We start from the raw sequence: 16,085 nt of genomic DNA, 5'->3' as shown, positions 1-16,085 counted from the left end.
TTGTTTACTGGTGAACTTTTAATTTTTATCTTCATTATTAATATACATCTTGAAAGTTATTAACATTTACAGCGCTCTAGATATTTCCTAGGCAGAGTACAAAGAGTTTGGGCTTAGAAACCAGTTAGCCTGGCTTTGATTTCCACCAGCTTGTTACTTACAGCTTTGTGGTCAAGTTACATAATCTCTTCATGTTTCAATTTCCTCTTTTGCAAATAAAATTAGTGCATGTAAAGCACATGGAATGGCGCTTGGCACAGAGTAAGGACTTCATTTAAATCTCACAGAAGTTGTATAAAGTGGATACTATCATCCTGATTTCATAGATTGGGAATCTTATAAGGAATAAACATATATATGTAATAGATGTATGATTATATGTGTATATACACAGATACATTCACACACAAACGTTGACACATATCACACACACATACACATATTTACACATATACATATTGGGCTCAGGGCAGCTAAGTCACACAGTGCTGTGTCTCCATTTCCTTAGCTAAAGCATTCCTGTGAATTTAGACAATTCATATTTTCTTGCTCCATACTTTTCATTCACTTATTTTGGACCTGGAGACAAACAGTATGGGTTCTAATTCTAACTTACTGAGAAGCTATATTATGGTGTGTCTCCTTGCTTTTGGCAGTACATATCCTCTAAAGGAATTAAGATCACCAGAAGCTATGTTGAAAGAGAAGAGAAATAGGCCCAGGGGTGCAGTTTGCAAAAAAAAAAAAAAAAAAAAAAAAAAAGCCATCAGAAATACGTGGAAGTGAGAGCTTACTTGATTGGTAGCACTGTCCCTTGTCCACACATGAGCTAAGGAATCTGGAGAAATCAACAGAGCACATTAAGGCATTTAGTTATATTTCAGAAGTACACACTTTTGTCTACTTAGTGATGTATGAAATTCAAATTTTTTTGCCATTGCCTCCCACACCCCCGTATCAATGGAGTTGAATTATTATGTAGACCAGTCTCCTTTAGGCAAATCCAACAACAGGTATTCAATAAAAGCAGTAATAACAAAAGAGAGAAAAATAACAATAAAAAAATACAAGTTTTTTCTCTTGCCACTCTTCAGAGTCTGTGCTTCAAAATGAGGTGGAAGATGTATGAATTAGCTGTTCTTTTACTTGACTCAGTGTGGGTGTGCATTTCTTTTCTTTTTTTTCATGGCCGCACCCACAGCATATGGATGTTCCTGGGCCAGGGATTGAATCTGAGCTGCAGCTGTGACCTGCACCCCAGCTGTGGCAACACCAGATCCTTTAACGCGCTGCACCGGGCTGGGGATGGAACCTGCCCTCTGCAGCCACCCGAGCTGCTGTAGTCAGATTGTTAACCCACTGCACCATGGCAGGAACTCCTGCGTATGCATTTCTTGTTGAGACCATCTTGCCAGACTGAGTGTGATTCTAGTTGTTCCAAGATTTTTCAAACCTGTGGCTCCTGAACACATACCAGCTACTTCAGTGACTGCTCAGTGGAAGAAATAATGTTTTTGTTCTAATTCAGAAAGAAAAACTGTCTGAGAAATGGGAGTAAGTTTTCAGTGAGACTCACTATATGGCTATATGTACTGTTCTTTATTGATTATTTAAGAGATTTATAAGGGGCTTTTTTTTTCTTTTTTCTTTTTTGGTCTTTTTGTCTTTTTAGGGCCACACCTGTGGCATATAGAGGTTCCCAGGCCAGGGGTCGAATCAGAGCTGTAGCTGCTGGCCTATGCCAGAGCCATAGCAATGCCAGATCTGAGCTGTGTCTTCGACCTACACCACAGCTCACGGCAATGCCGGATCCTTAACCCACTGAGTGAGGCCAGGGATCGAACCTGCAATGTCATGGTTCCTAGTCGGATTCGTTTCTGCTGGGCCATGACGGGAACTTCTACAAGGGACTTTTGACTGGACACACTTTTTGTCCTATGTACTCACTTTAGAATTTAACTGCCTAATGTGTGATGTACTGATGGCAGCGTGTAGTGCTGGGTTGATGTATGCCTGGAGCTTGGGTTGGGGTGTATTTCAGGTAGATACTGTTCCTGTTCTAGCAGAATAGATATGGAAAATTACATCAGTGTTTGCTTTTTAGGCAGACTCTTGTAATGTTGAAGGGGAGCCTGTTTTGCTTATGTTCTAATTTCATCATTAGTTTGGGGGTTAATTTATTTCATTAAGTACATGCTAAGTTCTGTGCCTTGAGTAAGACTTGGATAAGTGGCACTTTCATTGTTCATAGTTCACTGGCAAAGTGAACATAAGATCTCCCTCATTGTAGATGAAGGAACTGGCCTGGAATATTGCCATTTAGGCAACTTATTTTGGAAAAGATTGAGTTACTAGTAAACCTGTCCTTTTTTCTTTCTCTTTTTAAAGGTTAAAATGGGCTTGTTGGTAGACCTGACAAATACTTCAAGGTTCTATGACAGAAATGACATAGAGAAAGAAGGAATCAAATATATAAAACTTCAGTGTAAAGGGTAAGTCATGTATGAAGATTTTTAGTATTGAAGCCTTTCACTGAAATTTGTAATCTTTTTTTTTGTTTTAATTATTTAATTTATACTTTTCTTAAAAAATTAAAGTATAGTTGATTTACACTGTTGAAGTAATCTCTTCTTTTAAAAAAATGTGTCTGTATTACTAGACATGGTGAGTGTCCTACAACGGAGAATACTGAGACATTTATTCGTCTCTGTGAGCGGTTCAATGAGAGAAACCCACCTGAACTTATAGGTATGTTTGGCTTTACTTTACCACCGTTGAATATTTTCTTTTGTGATTGGGTCTCCATTCTCTTTTTTACAAGAGAGTTGATATGGAAGTTTTTTTCAACTAATCCCCGAAAGGTGTTTATTAAAGTAACAGACTAACTTTTGTGAACTGTAAAGTGTATTTTTGTAATTTTTTATGTTTTAAGATAAAGCCCTAATTGTCTCTGTTCAGTTTTGCTGTTGGGAAACTGTACCTTAAACACTACATTTATTTTTTGTAATTTTGGATTTTATACTGTATATATCCTTCGGAGCCTTTTTTTCATTCAGTACTGTATTTCTAAGAGTGATCCACCGTGAGAGATGTAACTGTAGCAATCCATCATATGAATATTCTATAGTTTATCTACTTTCCTCTTGATGGACAGTTCTTTCAGCAGATATTTATTGAACATACCTGTGACCAACAGTAGACATAGTAGAAGTCAGACTCTGATTTATTTTCAAAGCCCACACCTTTTTACCAGACCAGGGACTGACTCTGATCCCGCAGCTGCGGCAACACCAGATCCTTTAACTCACTGTGCCAGCTGGGCATCGAACCTGAGCCTCTGCAGTGAGCCAACGTGCTACAATCGGATTCTTAACCCACTGTGCCCCAGCAGGAACTCTTTTTTTTTTTTTTTTTAAATCATCTTTAAATTAGCTGATGTAACTGTTAATTCAGGCAGTTAGCCAAGTTGTGGGGTACTGTACACTTAGTGGAAATGTAAATACTGTAAAAATGTCAATACTGTAGACTTAATGGAAATGTAAAGTTCTCGAAACATGTACACAGAAATCTCAAACATTTTCTGATCTTTAGGAAGGACTACAGCTTCATAAGCCCTTAATCTGAAACCTGTGAAGTCACATATTTTCTCTTCTTACCATATATGTTACCTCCCCTGGAGTCAGTACCCCTAATTTTTCTTTTTTGTGGAATTTCCAACCATAACCAAAAATAGGGAGAATAGTGAAATGACACCTCATGTATCCACCATTCAGCTTCAGTAATTATCATTTTGCTGATTTTTTTTCATTTTCCTTCTCCTCTCCTTAGCAATTTTTTTGAGTATTTTAAAGCAAATTACAGATATGGTCATTTCACTAAAAATATTTCTGTGTGCATTTCTAAGTGATATTGATTTTTGGTTTTTAAATAATCACCATGTAGTTATACCAAACAGAAAATTCCTTGATGTCATCCAAAGCCTAGTCCAGCCTAGTCCATTTTGAGGTTATCTAAAAATTATCTTTTTTAAAGTTAGAGTTTCAAAACAAGATCCAACAGTGTCCACACAGTGTGTGTTATTATTATGTCTCTTAAATCTTTCTGATTCTTTTTTTTTTGTTTGTTTGTTTGTCTTTTTGCCATTTCTTGGGCCTCTCCTGCGACATATGGAGGTTCCCAGGCTAGGGGTCTAATCAGAGCTGTAGCTGCCAGCCTACACCAGAGCCACAGCAATGCGTGATCTGAGCCGCGTCTGCAGCCTACACCACAGCTCACAGCAACGCCAGATCGTTAACCCACTGAGCAAGGGCAGGGATCAAACCCGGAACCTCATGGTTCCTAGTTGGATTTGTTAACCACTGCGCCACAATGGGAACTCCTCTCTCTCTTTTTTTAATGCCACAATTTGTTGGAGAAACCAGGTCATTTGGCCTATTCCATGCTCTGGATTTCTCTTGAGTGCTTCCTCATGGTATCAATTAACTTTTCCTCTGTCTCCTGTTTGTCCTGTAAACTGGTAGTTAAGTCTAGAGGCATAATTATATGTTTCCAGCAAGCATACACCATAGTTGATGTTGTATGGCTCCTTTCACAAAACCACATCAGGAAGCACATAATGTCTGGTTGCCCAATTTTTAGTGGTACAAAGATGAGTAAGTGGGTGCGGGGGGTGGCATCTTTTTCCTTCGTTAGAAAGTTTTTCATCTGTCTTTTATCTAATGATTTTATTACCCATTGTTGCCTTGATACAGTATTTCATTAGGGGTGGCAAAACCCCCTCGTTCTCTCATTTCTTCCTGATTCTCTCATTTCTTCATGGATTAGCTAGAATTCTTTTTTTTTTTTTTTTTTTTTTTTTTTTTTTTTTTTTTGGCCACACCTGTAGGATGTGGAGGTTCCTAGGCCAGGGATTAAACCTGTACCACAGCAATGACCCGAGCCACAGCAGTGACAGTGTCAGATAACATAACCCACTGATCCACCAGGGAACTCTTGGAATTCTCCTTTGCTGTTGCTTCTCAACAGTTTGGTTATCCTGAAATGCAGTTTGTACTGGAAAGGCGAGTTAAACGTTTGATTTCCAGAATAATGAATTGGTATCTTACCAGTCTCCAGTGGTGATTGATTAATTTTATTTTCTTGGAGTATCTGTATGAACTCATGAATTTTTATGTAGTTGGCGTATTTAAATCCGTTGAAGTCAGTGTTTATTCTTATGCCTAAATTGCTTCGTCCTAGGCCAATGGGAGCCCTTTTAAAGTTGGTTTCTATATCCTTTTGATATAGCACTCCATCAGTCTTTGATACTTTCCTTGTTTTCTTTTTATTTTATGTTTTTTGGCTGCACCCCTGGCATGCAGAAGTTCCCAGGCCAGGGATTGAACCCATGCCATAGCAATGACTTGAGCCATAGCAGTGACTATGCCGGATTCTTTAACTGCTAGGTCACCAGGGGATTCAATTTTCCTTGTTTTCTGGTATATGTTTTCCAGATCTGAAATCAGTTATTTCTCTAAGGAGCCTGGTTCATTTTAGTGGAAAATAGTATTTAGAGATAATCTGGGTGTAGAGAGCATTCCATAATTAAACACATTAACATTTCTGCAGGGAAATATATGAATATTCATTCACACTAAGTGAGAAAAATAGACTATAAATAACGTCACATCAGTTCAGGTCAGGTTTTGTCCCCAAATGGTCTACCAAAAATCTTAGTTTTTTAGAGCTTTTTTGAAATTATGATTCTAAATAGGAGATTATAGAGCTTGTGTTTGCATGTATAGAAATAACTGTTTTGAGGATAGGAATCTTGTGGACTGGAGAAATTTAAAAAATCTATTTTGTGTTAAAGAAAAACAGCTGATTTTTTGGTGAAATGGTAGGCTATATGTAATAGATACATAGCTTAACTAATGCCTCTAATAACTTTAGGTGTTTCTAGTTATCAATACATGTGACAGATTTGTGAATATGTGTTTTCATGAGTAGCACACGTGTATTTTGGTTAAGAAATTTCTTTCGATTAAATAATGTTTAAGGTAACTTGGCACATAGTAAATTCTTAATAATTGTTCTTTTTTTTTTTTGCCTCATTTAGAGCAAGGGTGTCTCATCTTCAGCACTGTTGACATTTTGAACTGGATGATTCTTTATTTGGGGGACTCTCCTATGCATTGTAGGCTGTTTAACAGCATTCCTGGCCTTTGCCCACTAGATCTTAGTGCCACTCCACCAGTTGTGACAATTAAAAATGTCTCCTGACATTGCCAGATGTTCTCTGGGGGTTGTGTGGCAGAATCACCCTCAGTTGAAAACCATTTATTTTGACTGATCAGATAAGTTTTTTGACATTAAAAATTAATTTATCTGACTAGTGAGATAGAAAGGAAATTGTGTATATTGGGATCAGATTTTATTTAAAAATATATGTTTCTACCAGCCCTTCATAAGTCACCTCTTCCTAATTTATACTTATACTCCATTATATATATTTCTATAGTTATAGCTCATCTTTCTCTTCTTTTTGTTGGGGAGAGTGTTTCCTCTCTTGATTTGACTCTAAAACAGCTATAGTCTTCCCTTAATATGTATATTGATGTTAATCTTCTGAGTGCTGTATAAATTTATATTATTATAATAGCTTACCTAGAAAGTGAAAACAAGTTTGAATAAGAAGTGACTTGAGGGAGTTCCCACCATGGCGCAGTGGAAACGAATCCGACTGGGAACCGTGAGGTTGTGGCCTTGCTCAGTGGGTTGGGAGATCTGGCTCAGATCCTTCATGGCTGTGGCTGTGCTGTAGGCCAGCAGTTGGAGCTCCAGTTTGACCCCTAGCCTGGGAACCTCCGTATGCTGCGAGTGCAGCCCTAAAAAGCAAAAAAAAAAAAAGTGGCTTGAAATAGTTAACAGTGAGCTAATCTTTGGTTATAAACTATGCTTTGCTTGCCACTAGATGGACCCATTCTCATAATGAACTGAGGAAAACTGAAAAAAAAAAAAAAAAAGAAAACAGAAGCTTTTTTTAAACATTGAAGGCACTCAGGCTTAGGCTTATAGTATACTTATGTAATGGAAATTTTTTTTAACATCAAATACTTAATTTTTCTGTGGAGATTTTTTTGGTAGAGGTTTTTGTAACTTATCTTACTCCTAACCCTTATCTTACTTTAAAAATCCAGTCACCTGTTATGAAGTATATATAATATACCGATAAGGTAAAACTATATATTTATATAACAAAGAATATTAAAAGAGCACTGGTATTTTCTTAAATTATATATCATCACATGACTTAATCACTTAATTGGCAATTACACTTACATTTTCTATTTATAAAAATATTTAATCATGCTAGAGTAAAAATTAGATGCCAAAATAGTAGTGGTGTAGCTGAGAAACATAACTAAAGTCAGAATATTTGTTGCTTAAATTGGGTCCACAATATAGAATGGAAAGGAAATTTACATGTTGGGGTAAGATACATGTAGAATAAAAAAGTGTGTTGACAGCTGACATCTTTGCATAACTTTTGAGAACCCTTTTTTTTTTTTTTTTTTTTTTTTTTTGGCTTTTCAGGGCCGAACTTGTGGCAAATGGAGGTTCCCAGGCTAGGGGTGAAATCGGAGCTGCAGCTGCCAGCCTACAGCACAGCCACAGCAACTCTGGATCTGTGCTGCATCTGCAACCACAGCTCATGGCAACACCAGATCCTTAACCTACTGAGTGAGGCCAGGGATGGAACCCACAATCTCATGGTTCCTAGTCGTATTTATTTCTACTGTGCCACAGTGGAAACTCCTGAGGCACCTTTCTGACAAAGCATTGGAGACAATGAATTTATAGAGTTTCATGATTATAGCATTTTACTTCTAAGGGGTATGTTTTTCTGCTTGAGGCTCATCTCTCCATTTCTTTTTTAAAATCTCTTCACAAACTTCATTTATATCCTTGTTCTCTATTACTTTCAGCCTCTGTGATTTAACCAGGTGCTTCTCAGCCTGTAAACATCTAAGCTTCTCATATTATTCCCAATCTGCACCTTTCTTTCTATTTTATATTTCCCCTTCCCCTTCCTAGCCAACTTTCCAAAAGGGTGATACTCGAATCCATTCATTCCCATTCCCTTCACTGCAATCTGGAGTCCTCCTTCTGCACTCTTAAATAGTGACTTTCAATTCTCATCATTATGTCAATTTAAAGAGTTGAACTTCTTGGAACTTCCTCTTTTCCTGGTGAACATGACCCCAAGTTATATTCTCTTTGTTTGCTTCACCCCATGACAGTTCATTCTTGGTCTTTTTTTGCTTTTTTTTTTTTTTTTTTTTTTTTTTTTGTTGTTGTTGTTGTTGTTGTTGTTGTTGCTATTTCTTGGGCCGCTCCCGCGGCATATGGAGGTTCCCAGGCCAGGGGTCGAATCGGAGCTGTAGCCACCGGCCTACGCCAGAGCCACAGCAACGCGGGATCCGAGCCGCGTCTGCAACCTACACCACAGCTCACGGCAACGCCGGATCGTTAACCCACTGAGCAAGGGCAGGGACCGAACCCGCAACCTCATGGTTCCTAGTCGGATTCGTTAACCACTGCACCACGACGGGAACTCCTCTTGGTCTTTTTTTAATGTGCCCCCCCCCCAGTTCTTTTTTTTTTTGGCTTTTGCTTTTTAGGGCCACACCCACAGCATATGGAAGCTCCCAGGTTAGGGGTCAAATCGGAGCTACAGCTGCCAGCCTGCGCCATAGCCACAGCAACACAGGATCTGAGCTGAGTCTGTGACCTACACCACAGCTCATGGCAGTGTGGGATCCTTAACTCACTGAGTGAGGCCAGGGGTGGAACCTGCATCATCATGGATACTAATTGGGTTTCAATGAGCCATGATGGGAAACTCCCCTGCCACTGCCCCTCCTTATTCTTGAAATGTTGGTTTTTCTCAGATTTCATCCTTAATTGTTTTCTCTTGTTTTTACCTACCCATTCTCAGTGATCTTATCTGCACCAGACTCCTGAAATCAACTATGTGCTGATTATTCTTGAATCCATAGCTCCATCTAGACTGCTCTGTGAAGCTCTTTACCATTCTTTCTAAATATTTTTAAGTCTCAGAGAATCTTAAAATCAGAACATCCAGCTGCCTTGCCTCGAAGACTTACTTCCTTACCTGGTAAATGGTACCACTGCCCAATTAGCCACCCAAGTCACAAAAACTCCTACATCTTTTCTCTCAGTTTTGGCTGTTATTCACCCCTGAATTGCAGGTTCTATCTTAAATGCTTCTTCCATCTGCCTCTCCTGGTTGTTCTCATCACCATGTCACTCAGACCTGTATCTCACACATAAATTCCTGGGATGGGTTCCTTACTAGTTGCTTGCTTCATTGATGCTCCCTCTCTCTTTTTTTGTTGAGCTGCCATTGAAGTGGGTTTTCTAAAATGTGATAATTTAGTAATGTATACCAAGCTGTTTTTATTACTTTTTCAAAGTAGTTAAAATGATTTGGAAATGCAAACATTTTTGGAGTTTATGAAGCTCATTTGCAGCTTTTCAGAACACAGAGATAAGGCTGCACTGATCTTGAATATGTCATGAAAAAAAGCTTAAGAAAATAAATTTCTTTTTCTCAGAAGGTTTTTCTTCTAAAAGTTTATTTTGAAAGATGTACAGGCTAATGTAGAGATACAGTCACTTGGTTTCTAGAGAACTTGAAAGTAGTTTTATTTTTATTGTATATTCATCAGTTATTTTCTTTATCTAGTCAGGTGTCTCTGTGTGTGTGTGTGTGTGTATGTCCTTTAGAATTGTGTGTTGATGAAATATCTCCTTATTTAAAATGCTTGGAATCTTTTAGTTTTAAGATAAAACTTTGGATAAAGACAAATAGATGCAAATTATTGCTTTTGAAGTGGGTAAGCAATGAGATCCTGCTGTATAACCCAGGAAATTATATCTAGTTACTTGTGATGAAACATGATGGAGGATAATGTGAGAAAAAGAATATCTGTGTATATGTATGACTGAGTCACTTTGCTGTACAGTAGAAATTTTAATGGAAAAAATAAAAATTATAAACTTTAGACACTATAAACAGCCGTAACTTAATAATATATATTATACTTAAACTTTTAGCTTTGTGCTCTAAGTTGTATTCTTATAGCAAGTTTAATTGTTCTAAGAGAAGGCCAAGTTTTTAAAATGTATTTATTTTATAAAGTGAGTAAAATGTTTAGATTGCAGGTTGGAATTTTACAGTAAAATATGGCCTCTGAAGTGATTTATTAATTTTAATCAAAACCGCTTTATTTTTCTAGGTGTTCATTGTACCCATGGTTTTAATCGCACTGGTTTCCTCATATGTGCCTTCTTGGTGGAGAAAATGGATTGGAGGTATTTGTTTCTTGTTTCTTGTTATAATGGAAGAAGAAATATTTAGTGATTGATAGAAAATTCTATTAAATTTTTAGTTTTAGCATTTTATATTGCCAAGTTTTTGGCGAGTCATGATTAATATGATTTGAAGTGATTTTCATTTTAGGTTTGATTAGTCAGTTAGAATGACATGTATTACCTGGTGTTCTACAAAGTAGCATTTTGAACGCTAGCTTATGGATCCCAGATATATTATGTATTTTCTTTTCTGGATTTTTTTCCCACATTTTACAGATTTATCAGAGAGAATTTCTCCCAGTATTTTGTGTGCGTTTTTTCCCTTTGAGGTTAATGTTTTTGTTTTTCTTTTCATTTTCAATGGTACCTTTTTAAAAAATAGCTATTGGTTACTCATAAAATCTTAAATACTATGCAGAAAAGATATCTTTTGGGACAGAGTTATACTCAGTTTAAACCAATCAGCATGTCCTTATGAGCACTTGTTATTTGTGAAGTGCCTTTTTATTTTTATTATTATTTTTTTCTTTTTCAGCCGCACCAGCGGCATATGGAAGTTCTGAGGCAGGGATTGAATCGCAGTTGCCGCTGTGACTTACACCACAGCTGCGTCAACAGCCGGATCCTTAACCTGCTGTGCCCAGGCCGGGGATGGAATCCACACCGCCTCAGAGACAACACTGGATCCTTAACCTGCTGTGGCTCACCACAGTGCTTGAAGTGCCTTTTTAGATCCTGAAGTGCCTTTTTAGATCCTGAGAGATTAGAACCTTAGTTACCTGGAATTCCTGAGAGAAGGAGATATGACTAAGTGAATTTACTCATTTACTTTGAGGGCCATTACTTTGTTTACAAAGCCTTTCATGTGGTAGGTCCTACTCTAAATGTAGTCAGCTGGATTACTGAAGTTCTCTTCTGCAGGCACTTCTAGCTCTGCCTTTCTGGCCCCTCAGATGCTCTACACCATAACCCAGACTCCTATCCTCTTCCCCTCAGACCTTGGCCAAGGCTTAGCCTCTCTCTAATGATCTACTCTTAATGGCCAGGTCTTTTGAAAGTTCCTGAAAAACCAGTGTGCTTTTACTTTTATTTCCTGTTGCTATTCACATTTCTTTGATGTTTTCGATTTGAGTCAGGCCTCAGCCTTCAAGGGATTACTTAACTTCTTCAGAGATTCTACCCAGGTCTCATCTATATACTCATTACAATTTACGTGTAGAGTTTAGGAAATATCAATGTACCTTATATAGTTGTTTCACAATGAATTTGTGCCTTAATAGATTGAATGCCTTGACAGTAGGCACTGTGATTTGTCCATTTTTAAAATCCTCTATTATACTTTGTATGGTGCCTTATAGAATTAGTGAATTTTGATAAATCTGCATAAATGGAGAGTAGTGAGGAAATTTGCCTGGTGTTTATTTTCCATAGTATTGAAGCAGCAGTTGCTACTTTTGCTCAAGCCAGACCACCAGGAATTTATAAGGGTGATTATTTGAAAGAACTTTTTCGCCGCTATGGTGATATAGAGGAAGCACCACCCCCACCTCTATTGCCAGATTGGTGTTTTGAGGATGATGAAGATGAAGATGAGGAAGAAGATGGAAAAAAGGAATCAGAACCTGGGTCAAGTGCCTCCTTTGGCAAAAGGAGAAAAGAACGATTAAAACTGGTAATGTTTAAAAGTATTATTGTAGTCTTTACCTTTTTCTTCTACAAGTTTATTAAGATTTATGCCAGTGGAATGTTGACTATGTTTTGTTTAGCTAGATTTCTAAGGTTATTTCAGTCTGGTTATTTATTTATTTATTTTTTTCTGCTTTTTTTGGCATATGGAGGTTCCCAGGCTAGGGGACTAGTCGGAATTATGGCTGCCAGCCTATACCATAGCCACAGCAACACTGGATCCGAGCCGTGTCTGCGACCTACACCACAGCTCATGGCAACGCCGGATCCTTAACCCACTGAGCGAGGGCAGGGATCGAACCTACAACCTCATGGTTCCTAGTCGGATTCTTTTCCATTGTGCCATAGTGGGAACTCCACATTCTGGTTATTTCTAAAGCCTCTTGATAGCCATGGATCTTTGCCTTTTTTACAAAAAAAGTTTCGGTTATATAAATTCATCCTGTTTTTGTTTCTTAGGTATACCAAAGAACTCTTAGATGTTAGATTGAAAATTTACTATTGATTTGCAGAGTATTATGAGATTCCAACTAAGTAGTGAGTAAAATTACTAATGCTTTACAAAATTGTCCCATAGTTAAAAATAACTTTAAATATAAATTCTGCTTCTTTTTGTGGGTAGTGTTTTCATATTTTTCTGTAAAGCTGAACTCAGAAGATTCTTATTTCTTCTATAGCTAATCCCACAAATATATGGTGTAGGCCAAATGCGAAAGTTAGAGAAAGTGTAGAGGTATTTAAGTGTTAATAAAGTTAATAATTAAGTAGTGTGGGATATCATGCATGGTTGAACAGTAAACAGTACAACTCATTTGTTAGTAGGAATTGATTCATGGGCAAGGAAGAAAATGCCTTATTTTATGTAAGTTATAAAATACAGTTTTTTTTGGCTTAAAAAAGTCTCTTTTGAAAAACATTCTTTTAATATGTATTTATACATTTAAAATTTCAAGACTATGGCTACTGAAAAATATAAATTGTTTTAAAATATGGAATAGTTTCAAAAATAATGTTTTTTAGACTAGCTCATTGTTTTTTGGATTTAGATATCTGACATTATTGAATCGATACTTAGAAAAAGGAGAATCACATTCTAAAGAAAGCCTAATAGCATAATATTGCATATTATGACATTTTTGTGAGGGAATTCATCTGTATTTTAATTTTTTTTATTTTTTGTCTTTTTGCCTTTTCTAGGGCTGCTCCTGTGGCACAGGAGGTTCCCAGGCTAGGGGTCCAATTGGAGCTATAGCTGCCGGCCTACGCCGGAGCCACGGCAACTCCGGATCCAAGCCGTGTCTGCAACCTATACCACAGCTCACAGCAACGCCGGATCCTTAACCCACTGAGCAAGGCCAGGGACCGAACCCGCAACCTCATGGTTCCTAGTCGGATTCAATAACTACTGAGCCACGATGGGACCTCCTGTATTTTTTTTTTAAGAATAACAGTCATGAGCATATGGTTTATGTGTTTTTGAATTATGTGTGAAAGAGTTTAACATTCAGAGTTACTCTTTTACAAAATTGCATTAAGTTTGCAGGATTTTTTTTTCTTTGCCAGCAGAAAGGGTCTTAAAAATGACATATATTTTATGGTATCAAGTATCATTAAATCCCTATAGTTGCAGATGAGCTTCAAAGAGAAAAATAGCCAAGATGAGCATGCTTCTTTAGGGGAATAAATGACATATAAAACAAAATCCCAAGCCTAATTTCTGTTTTTTGTCAGTTACTAAGAGGAGTGTTTAAAAATTCCCCACTCTGATTGTGGATTTACCCATTTCTCCTTGTAATTCTGTCAGATTACTTTCACTTCTGCAGTTTCAGTTTGAGTTTTAAAATAGCTTTAAGTTCTTGGCTGAAGCTCTGCATCTTGTCACTTAGATTTTTGAATTTATTAAGCCTATTTTAAAGCCTATGTCAGATAACTCTAATATGCTGATATCCTCTGGGTCTTTTTTTAGTTTTTCTTCTTGTGTCCTCCCCCCCTCTCCCACATACCTGGGCATTTCTGCTTACTATACATTATGTGTGTAAAACTGGAAATAATTTGAGGCTCTATAGCTTGTCTTCCTTCAGAGAAGATTTACTTTTACTCCTACACAGGGTTAGGAGTAGAACATGTTAACTCAGTCGGTAATTGAGCTGTTTAGAAGCTTTGTTTCAGTTTTAGGGGGCTGGCCTATTTCTGGTTCACCCTAATTCCTGGAGTGTGACCAGGGAATTCTAACTGAAAGCCTGGAGATTAAGCAGGACCCCTCCTCTTTGGTAGCCTGGTACTCCAGTGTTTGTTTTCCTGTTCTTGTGATAGCTGCTGAAAGTTCTTTTCAATTTCTTAGCCTCTCAGCTACTAGTTTTGAAACAGTGCCTATAGAGGAAAATCCTAGAGAGGCAAAGCTATACCAGATATCTAGCTCATCTCTCTGGGCTTCCCTTCTTTCTGAGTTGTTGGCCCTTCAGGTCCTTACTGCCTTTCTAATTCTCCAGTGTCTTCAAACAAGTGCTTTCAACATTTTGTCTGGTATTTTCTCATGGCTGTAAAATTGGTCTAAATAAGCTAGTCTGCCGTTTGCCAAAAGCAGAAAAGTTTCCCTGTTCGTGGAAAAAGCATTTAGGTTTGATTTCTAACTGGCAATGAGGAGGCAGTGATTTTCCAGAATATTTGTGCTTATACTTCCAAAGGCAGAGTTAAGAAAAAAGAAAATTCTAAAGTTTTATGCATATTGGTAGGTTTTTCCTCTTTTCAAATCATGATTAGTAAATACTGAAATTGTTAAATATGTTTTTTCTTTTTAAAAATAATATACTTACATTAAAGAAAGTTTGAAAATGAATAATCCTTAACTTTCACTCTATCACTGACAGACATTTATTTATTTATTTATTTATTTTTTGCTTTTTAGGGCCGCACCTTCGACATGCGGAGGTTCCCAGGCTAGGGGTCTAATCGGAATCGGAGCTACAGCTGTGGGCCTACACCACAGCCACAGTAGTGCAGGATCTGAGCCATGTCTGGGACCTACACCACAGCTCACAGCAACGCCAGATCCTTAACCCACTGAGTGAGGCCAGGGATTGAACCCACAACCTCGTGGTTCCTAGTTGGATTCATTTCCACTGTGCCACGACGGGAACTTCTCACTCACATTTTTATCATCTTAAAAGAGTTTCTTATCATTTACTTGTCTATCTCTTTAATTTAAAAGTATACACAAGTGACATAAAGATCAGTTTTCTTTGTAAAATAAAAATGTGAGTATCTAGAAGTACATGGGAGTAAAAGTGATCTCTTCATGTCCACTTCCACTCTTTACTTTTTGGTAATCCTTCTAGATACTAACTTTTCTATGCATTTACATTTTCTATGCATTGTTCAATTTTGACTTCACTCTCCCCATCCTTTTTTAACGTAAATGTATTTTTCTTTAGCTTTTTTTTTTTCACTTGGATACCTTTTCTCAGTACATATAGAACTCAGTACTTATAGAACTATCTAGCATCAGAGGGAACACTTTATAAAAAACAAACAGAACATTTCTTTAGAAGATATCAATCCATAAAATAATGGCAGACTACTACAAAGAAGAATCAGTTGAATATTGACACATTATAGTTATTTAGATAACTGACCAAGGAAGAAGAAAAATAAATGAGTTATGGACATTTACTAGATGGTTAGAGTTATCTTTTATGAGCAAACTCCGTAGTTAAGTCAGTACTGAGACTCAATATTTATTTGTTCTGTTAAATATTTAGCTTGTTCAACCATATAGACCTATGAAAATATTTCCATAGTAATATCGTGAGAAAGCAAGCAGTTGGTTAAATGTTAATCATATTCCTGTTTTAGTCCTTTTTTACTGTTTGTTAAGAAGTAATGTTTATGTTTTGAGGATTAATTTATGCTAACTTGGCCTTTGCTTTTCAGAAGTTGTCATTGTTTTTTTTGACTTTGCTTAGGAAATACATGCTCATAAGTGAATCTTGATACTTTCTTCATGTAAAACTTAAAAAAAT

At 37.1% G+C, this 16,085-nt stretch overlaps 1 protein-coding gene across 2 annotated transcripts in view; it reads left to right on the top strand.

The window, feature by feature from the left end:
• RNGTT (RNA guanylyltransferase and 5'-phosphatase) overlaps nt 1–16,085 on the top strand; it is a 209,122-nt gene that overhangs the window by 12,792 nt on the left and 180,245 nt on the right. For both annotated transcript variants that reach the window (XM_021089928.1, XM_021089934.1), the window contains exons 3-6: nt 2,389–2,492; nt 2,660–2,748; nt 10,305–10,380; nt 11,812–12,052. In XM_021089928.1, coding sequence (XP_020945587.1) covers nt 2,389–2,492; nt 2,660–2,748; nt 10,305–10,380; nt 11,812–12,052 — 510 coding nt within the window. The remainder of the gene's footprint in view (nt 1–2,388; nt 2,493–2,659; nt 2,749–10,304; nt 10,381–11,811; nt 12,053–16,085) is intronic.

This window comes from Sus scrofa, chromosome 1 (genome assembly GCF_000003025.6).
Source record: "Sus scrofa isolate TJ Tabasco breed Duroc chromosome 1, Sscrofa11.1, whole genome shotgun sequence".
Lineage (NCBI taxonomy): Eukaryota > Metazoa > Chordata > Mammalia > Artiodactyla > Suidae > Sus > Sus scrofa.
This window is presented reverse-complemented; position numbering and strand designations above follow the sequence as displayed.